This window comes from Ciona intestinalis, chromosome 10, assembly GCF_000224145.3.
Source record: "Ciona intestinalis chromosome 10, KH, whole genome shotgun sequence".
NCBI classification, from domain to species: domain Eukaryota; kingdom Metazoa; phylum Chordata; class Ascidiacea; order Phlebobranchia; family Cionidae; genus Ciona; species Ciona intestinalis.
Genome location: NC_020175.2, coordinates 3,015,986 through 3,024,698, shown reverse-complemented (window position 1 = coordinate 3,024,698; position 8,713 = coordinate 3,015,986). Strand labels below are relative to the sequence as shown.

At 34.2% G+C, this 8,713-nt stretch overlaps 2 protein-coding genes across 2 annotated transcripts; both read left to right on the top strand.

Moving 5' to 3' along the window:
* The first annotated feature begins 74 nt into the window (after positions 1-74).
* Positions 75-1,319, top strand: LOC104266132. The gene is made up of 2 exons (XM_009861678.3): positions 75-1,141; positions 1,224-1,319. The coding sequence occupies exons 1-2, from the start codon at positions 276-278 to the stop codon at positions 1,309-1,311; spliced, it is 954 nt and encodes a 317-aa protein (XP_009859980.2). The 5' UTR covers positions 75-275; the 3' UTR covers positions 1,312-1,319.
* A 1,656-nt stretch (positions 1,320-2,975) lies between these two features.
* Positions 2,976-4,600, top strand: LOC100182729. The gene is made up of 2 exons (XM_002130739.4): positions 2,976-4,183; positions 4,265-4,600. Exons 1-2 carry the CDS (start codon positions 3,189-3,191, stop codon positions 4,350-4,352), a joined length of 1,083 nt encoding a protein of 360 aa, XP_002130775.2. The 5' UTR covers positions 2,976-3,188; the 3' UTR covers positions 4,353-4,600.
* The last annotated feature ends 4,113 nt before the right edge of the window (positions 4,601-8,713 follow it).

The window sequence follows — 8,713 nt, the reverse complement described above, 5'->3', positions numbered from 1 at the left end:
TTCCTTTGTTCTCTCCATTGGACACCTATATCTGAGGTTGTAAACGAAGAATGAATGGTGTAGTTTCGAAATGGGTAAAATCCCCGACAGCAAGAATGGTTTATTAATAGCACATCTGAATAGACATAAAGTCCAGGCCTATGGCATACTATAAAGAAACGGCAAGAACAAACACGAGTGGGAGATATGTATTTAAAAACTTCGCCACTTCCTTCCATTTTAAATATTAAGTTCAGCAATCAGCAGTGTTGTCACAATTTACATTTATTATTGCAATGTTGACTGAAGAACAACTTAGAATGTTACGAAGCGCAGTGGTTTATGATCCAAGTAAAGTTCCAACTGATCTGCCCGACTTTAATGTGACGGATGACAGTAGTATGGAGCAATTAAAAAGCAAAATGAATGACCGCTTAAGCAAAATTGAACACAAATTCCCATCTGATGAATATAACTTCATCGAAGAATGCGACATCGGTTCACTCACTGGGAAGCAGATCTTGCAGTTGTTCATGAAAATATTGAACGACCCAACAAAATATCAGCCCGGGAATTGTTTAATGTTTTCCATGGAACGGAAAGCCGAAGTAGCTTTTGCAATTAATGATACACGGAGTTTCGAGGTTCGCACAGTTACACGGGATGATAAACGTGATAAAAGAATGTACCAAAAGATTTTTGATGAACAACATAAATTCAAACCAAATAAACGTTGGTCAAGCACGCCACGGACAAGAGCAAATATTCGCAAGCGAGTACCTAAGCAAATTAAGCTATTTTTAAACAACGAGGTGAACAATTGCGAGTCGGGTTACCGATGTGCTTTCCTAGGAATGCTTCAAGAGTTAGCTAGGGTGGAGAAGCGTATTGAAGAAGGGCCGTATAAAGTGGTTTACTCTCAACTACAGCAGGTTCCAGTTGCAGCTTGCGTTAAGTTAGCTGTTGAAGTAAAACCTTCACAAACCGGAAATCTACAACAAGTGTTTGGTTCGCATGGTGTTCACGATGACATTGAAGATAAAATCAAACAAGAATACGCAGCGGAGCACGGTGTCGAAATATCCAGCGATGAGTTGTATAAGCTGACACTGCAGGAAAAGAAACGAATGAGGTTCAAAGCGGCTGAAGAAATTATACAAAGGTAGAGTAGCTTTTTTATGGTTCAGTATGCAGAGCTGGGTATACTGTTAATATTTTCATAAATAAAACAAACACTTTTTCAGTTCTTTCGTGGAACAGAATGAAGATGGAAGTTACAACGATGACGTCATCAAGCAAGAGGCAAACGATGTGAGAGAATTCTTCATGTGATTTGGTGGTAGAAGAGACGAAACCTTTAGTTATATTAATCAACTATATAACTTTATTATATAACAATATTAACAGCGCACTTATAAACCATATAAAGCAGAGTCCGTATATAAACATGTTTATATACGGACTCTGATATAAAGTATAAACCATAAAAATCAAAACAACTGTATTGATTTTATGCGTAGTACAATAAATATTTAGTGATTTTTATATCTTACATTTGATATGAGTATTTTATTTGTTGTTATTTTTCAAATAGTATTTTTATATTACACATAAAGAATTTTTTATTGCGTAGATTATAGTACCACTGTATAACCTAATGTAAAATATATAATACTTGATACAGCACACACAGTAAAAAAAACAACCAATGCTTTATTAAATAAAATTACCAACAGAGAATAAATCTTTTGTTCTAAAGCGATTCGTTATTTGATGTAAAATATATGAAGTTGAACCTTTCGTTGTGGTTTGAATTGGAGGTAGTTAGGGGGAAGCCCCGACTACGATCGGGCAATCTCTCGCTTTTGCAGTGAAACGGGACACACGTATGATGTAATCAAAGTGTTCGGTATGACGTAATCACAGTGTTATATTAACTGGAACCGCACATATACGTATGACCCCTGTCGATTTTACTCATGTACATATCTAAGTTTTTCTGTCAAAACTATAAAAGTAATTTTATGAGACAAAATCAAAACTGTACGAAATATTTCAGACTATTTTATTACCACGATACTCGATGTATGGTTCAAACGCGCAAACTACAAAATTTCGGCAGTGTTCATGTAAATTCAGCAAGCGTTTCAAATTAGTATCCTACTATTACGCTTTTTGTACCCATTAATTGTTAATCTGATGTTTCTATTTAACACCGATTTTCAATAGTTAACAACAGTAACCGGCGTTGTCGGCCGCTTTATATAGTCATGAGAATATTGTCGAATAACTCTGTAACATATTTTTGTTTATCACCAAATGTTGGCCCGTAAAAAGATTTAAAAAAGGTGTCCTACTTTACCCCACCCTACTATATAGTTTAACCATAGTACACTTCAGTATACTATGGTTTAACTAAAATACAAATTTACCAACATGGTCTAATTATAGATTACATTTTATTCACCCAAGTTGCCTGCATGTCTTATAGGTTTGAATTTTTGTCTTTAAATTTAAACTATTAGATATGGAACAGATTAATAACGTTTTATTGAAACCATTACTGACGACAATGCGGTGAAACTTATGTTTCATCATACTCATTCGTGCTTAAGGCCACCTAAAACGATGTATCGGTTCGCAAATTCGATACACAAAGCACGTTTCGGGACACTTTTTCATTCTATCCTTGTTCCATTTAGTTGTAAACAAAAAAAATTGAAAGAGTAATAAAACCGTATCCTCACGACTCCGATGAACCGTTGTTAATTGTTTAAAACACGTTCAGGATATTTGGATATTATGTGTTAAAGGTGTCGCGTCTTCCCCCACCCTACTATAACATAAAGAGCGTTGCGCGTTTTCTTGACTTATGAATATGACTTCCTAATAATGTTACATAAGAGTAAATGAAATTGCTTCTTTATTCTACAGTTGTGGAGATTGGCATTTCATGTGTTTTTATCAGTTTATTATTAAATACAATTACCATATAAGGCAAGCCGAAAAATTATGCACTAAAATGAACCATAAAGAACTAAACCCGGTAAAGTTCCTGTGCGTGCCAGCATAATGTACGTTCTTCATGGTTGCGTTTGTTTAAATCGATAAGGTTGTGAACAAAGAGAAAAGAGTTTCGAAAATGATGAAATCCCCGACAGCAAGACTAGTTTTTCTACAACACACATGGATAACCATAGACCTGGCATATGGTACAGAGAAACGGCAAGAACAAAAGCGAGAGAAGGATATATATTTTAAAACGTCGCTACTACCTTTCATTAACAAGTTTACCGATCAGCAGCGTCGTCACAGTTTACATTTATTATTGCAATATGTTGACTGAAGAACAACTCAGAATGTTACGAAGCGCAGTGTTTTACGATCCAAGTAAAGTTCCAAATGATCTACCCCCGTTTGATGTGACTGCTGAGGACATCAGTATTGAGCAATTAAAAAAATTGAATGAACGCCTGCGCAAATTTTCAAAAAATTTACTATTTGATAAATATACCTTCATCAAAGAATGCGACATCGGTTCACTTACTGGGAAGCAAATCTTGCAGTTGTTCATGAAAATATTGAACGAACCGGAAAACTATCAAGCTGGGAATTGTCTTTTATTCTCCATTGACGGAAAAACTGAAATTGCTTGTGGCATCGAAGGTACAGGGTATTTAATGGTTCGAAAGTGTAAGCGAAAGGACTGCGATAAAAAAATGTACGAAAAGATATTTGACGACGAAGAATTTGCTAATTATCCACAAGCCCGCGATAAACATTGGTCAAAGAATTTCGATCCAAAAAAAATAGAAGGGATACGTAAACAAGTATCAGATCAACTAAAAAAGTTTCTAAACAGCTCCGTGGAAAGTTGCGAACCATGTTACCGATGTCCCTTTCTGCGTATGCTTGAGAAAATAGCAAAGTTGGAAGTAAATAGAGATGGAATGCTGGAGGAAATCATACAACTACATCAGGTTCCAGTTGCAGCTTGCGTTAAGTTAGCTGTAGATTCTCAACAAACTGGAAAGCTACAACAAGTGTTTGGATCGCGTGGTGTTCACGATGACATTAAAGTTAAAATCAAACGAAAATACGCGGCAGAGCACGGTGTCGAAATATCTGATGATGAGTTGTTACAGCGCACACTGAAGAAAAAGAAACGATTGAGAATCAAAGCGGCTAAACAAATTATACAAAGGTAGAGTAGCTTTTCGATGGTTCAGTATGCAGATCTGGATATATTGTAAATATTTTCACAAATAAAACAAACGCTTTTCAGTTCTTTCGTGGAACAGAATGAAAATGGAAGTTACAACGATGACGTCATTAAGCAAGTGGCAAAAGATGTGAGAGAATTCTTCATGTGATTTGGTGGTAGAAGAGAAGAAACGTTCAGTTAAATTAATCAACTATATAACTTGTATTATAGCACAATATTAGTAGTTCATCAATGTATACGTTTAAAATACTGTTTGATTTAAACGGGTTTCGTCAATTTAATTGTTTTAGGGATTTGAATATATCTGTGTGATATTTTTCAACGATCTTCCAGTCGTAAATGAATCGACTTTTGTTCGTGAAGCATATTGTAAATAAACACAATGTAAATAAAGTATATATCAGTATAGGTTTACCTAAATTAAATCTTATATTGTAACCTAATTGAGATAGGCAAATGCCTAACTACAATCGGGAAACTCGCTTGACAGCGGAACTGCAATACGTATAGTACGGAGGGGGCAGATGGGACACCTTTTCATTCTTTTTCTCGTCCTATTCTATTTTTTTCGTCATTCTAAACTTCTTGTCTTTAGTATTATTTTTATAAAACGATACAAATACTTTAAAGGGGGTTTCGGCAAAAATAGCATGTTATGCAATGACGATGCATCAGCAAATGTAGAAGAAATATGTGTAGCTACACACATCAAAAGCTATATATTTTTACAGGTTTGGGGCTCGTCGCTAAAACAATTATGGGCGTATGTGTCCTTGGCACTGTTCTTTGTTTACTACCAAATGGGAAAAGAAAATAGAATTACTGGATGTCCCATCTCCCCCCACCTCACTTTACAAAAACTTTTGTTTCTGCTGTTTTACGGGATTTTGCTTGTATGAACGGGATTTTCTTGTATGAAAGCCTTGGCAATAAACTGGAGCAGGCTGATGAAGAAATTTCAATTTTGTTATGAAAAATATCGAAATTCAAATTGAATGAATGTTACTTACTTTATCCTCGCGTGGCCGGAAAACGACAGTCATTATAAAACGGGTTTAACACCTCGTGCCAGCTTACCAAATTAATCTTTTTATTAACGCTTTTAAATCTTAGAAATCGTTTAAAAGATTATAAACGATATGTAAGATATAGGAATTGAGATGTAAGAAATAAGAAGTCTTGCAAATACCAAATACAAGAAGTATATGAATTATAAACTACTATTCGACAAAAAATCACCCAAATGTACGTTACGTGCCCAACAACAGTTAAGGGATCAGTGCGCTGCACTTTTTACGTGGGGAAATCCCCTACATGTGGCCAAAAAGTTACAGGTGTAAACAAAAAGAGAAACTTTGCAGATTTCAAATATAGTTTATGGCCATATGTGTCTAATTAACTCATTATGTAACAGCGGTAACTGACCAGGTTCTGTAGTTCAGTTAATTGATGTTGTTATATTCTTGCTTTAATAAATATTTTCCTATGTATGTATGACATCAACTTTTGTTAAATTTACTCACTAAATACATATTTAATATTTGAAATTGTGTTAATCTAAATCGTATATACACTATGCGTATGTAATGTACATGTTAAACTGTAGCAATACAACGTTTCTAGGTTGAGTTGAACAGAATGCAGAGCAACAGTGCTATTGGTTCATTCCTTGATGAAGTAACAAAGTGGCAGAAGCGTTTGCACCTCATCGAAGCTGTGTTGGAAGTTTTATTTTTTAAGTCGTTATTTATTATCAAGTTGAAATGACAATGGGTAAGATCGAAACTTTAGTTTAATTTTTTTTATTTAGGTATATTAAAAAATTTTGGTTTAAAATGTTTCTTAGGCCTCATTAATACACACAACACACGGTATAATTTTTTGCTAAAAAGGCGACCGTTCATGTCGAAAATTAAATTTGTAAATAGGCAAAAACATGCTTTGTCACCGTAATTCTCCTGATTTGCGTAAGGTTAAAGATAGTATAGCACAATCGTGATAAGTTAAGTCACGATAGTTAAACTTTTTTTATGTTTTGGCAAGTTTTAATCTTGTTTTTGGCACTGTTTTATTAGTGTCTTGTCCAAGGACACATACGCCCAACAATAGAGCAGCAACGTGCTTTGAATCCATTACCTTTGGATTAGAGGCAGGTGCACCGACCACTTTGCCACGACGGACAAAGTTATTAAGTAACAAACAACAATTATCGCTCAATTTTTTAGCAGGCATGAGGTGTCTTCTAGAAATTATTGTTCATAGGCACACATGATGTGTGTGAATTGATATATCTCTATATTACAACCAAAAGTTGTACACCAACCCAACACAGATAGTGTTGCTTGCCACAGGTTTGTATCTTTTGTATTCTAAAACTACAACACCCCACCGTATTATACAGATATTTCAATTTAGCACTAAATTTCGTTTGTATTTAAAATTTTTTGTATTTGTGATAATAAGCATAAATCAGAAGATAGGCATAAAATACAGTTTAAAAGAGATCACATCACGGTCAGAAAACACAGTGATACAAACATTTGTATTCAGGTATCAAGTTTTAATGGGTATCTTAAAAAGGAACTCAGCAAATTTTAACTTAAAAGTGATAAATGATAGTACTTACACAACGAATTACGAAAATATACGTTTATTATTTTTGAATCAAATTTAACCCAACGTCATACATAAAAGAACACAGTATACCCCACTGTGCATCAAGCACATCATTACTTTCCTTTTTCAAAAATTTTTGTTTTATAAAGTAGAAACTAAGAAAAGTGTTTTTTCGTATTCCTTGAACTTTTTGCTCATCAGTTGCAATATCTTCACAAATAGCTTGAGCATTACATATAAATGATTCAATAAAGTTTTTTGAACAAAAGTGACATATTGCTATTAAAAAGTAACACAATGGTTTAAAATTGTTTACAGGTTTCGCTTGATTTGATAAGAAATTATTTAATACTGATGCGGCATCACTAAAATATTTTAAACAAAACAAAGCTTTAGCTTGAATGAATAATGTATAACCACATTCCCAGCTGTCAGCATAGTTTTGGTTTAAATCATTCAGCTTCAATAAATGCTTAACCACATCAAGAGATAACTCATATTCCTTCAATCTTAACAAGGCATTTGCATACCGACACATAGCCCACCAGCAAGTAAAAAAAAACTTTTTATTTGTTTTTTTGCAGACTAGCCTACCTCCTTTTATAATATCATGCATTTGTTTTATAAACATTTTTGCTTCCTTGTTTATATCACCCTTTCGGATAAGACAGGTAAGCATAAATGCTTTGGAAACAAATTTCCTTTCTTCATCTTTGCAGCATTTTAATACTTTTCTTGCAAACATTAAACTAATATCAGGATGGTCCTCAAACATTGATGTATTAGGCATTACATCACGAACAAAAGTAAGTGCAATATTCAAACTTTCTTCACGTATATTTTTTTCATCTTCCACAAATGACATAAATGCATTTTTAAATTCCTCGTTCATTTTTAACATACCCAATGCAAGAACTCGGCTGATCAGGGTTGTTATTCTGTTAATAAATAAACTATTGTCTGTACTCCAAAAGTTTCCAGTAAGCCATACTGCTGTTGTAACAAACTGAATTAAGCTTTCCTTTCCCATCAGTTCCATTAAGTTTGAAACAAGTACTTTCATATTTCTAAAATTGAAACCAGAAATAACATCTTCTTGTTTTCCATACTTCATGTACATTTTGAATCTTATCTCCAATGCCACAGCCACCATGAACTTCAATTTGTGTGTTGTTTCTTCATTGAAAAAGTCCTTTGCTTTTAATTTATCCAATATATCAAAGCAGGAAGATTCCTGGATGGAATGTAATCTTCCAAGAGCAGCTATGAACAAAGTTGCATTGCGGTAAATCAGACGCTTAATGTTGTTGTTTGCAGCGTTGTACCTTAAATTTTCTAACTGAATCCCAATCATCAAACTATTTAAATCCTCGTTCACCTGTTTTTTTATTTGTTTAAACTCACTGGATTTATCATTTTCTGCAACAATTAAGTTTGCTCTTCGTTCGAAATCTTTGTACAAAGATTGATCACCAGCTACGAAGCAAGTCTTGGACAAAATATCAGCGAGATGATATCCTTCTTTCATATCTACTTCACTCTCTAAGTATTTCAGCATTTCCGCTGCTGGTTTAATCAATTCTGTTTTCCAAGGCTTGTTTTTAGTTGGTTGTTGCCGGCCAAGTGGCATTTTGCTTGTCTGTGGTAGCATACTGTCAAAGCAGACTCCTCTGGGAAAAATGCTATCATAAAACCAGTCTTCCTTTTCTCCATTTAGTGTTGGAATTGCAACTGCAGGAATTATGGTTTCTTGAAGGTTGATCACAATAATGTGAAAGATAGTGGTAAACCACCTGAAGTATCGCATAACCTTTTTTCTTTTCTGTTTTTTCATAGATTTCTTTCTTTTCATCCTTTTTTCTGTTCTATTGTAATTTCAAGCTGGGATCCTCT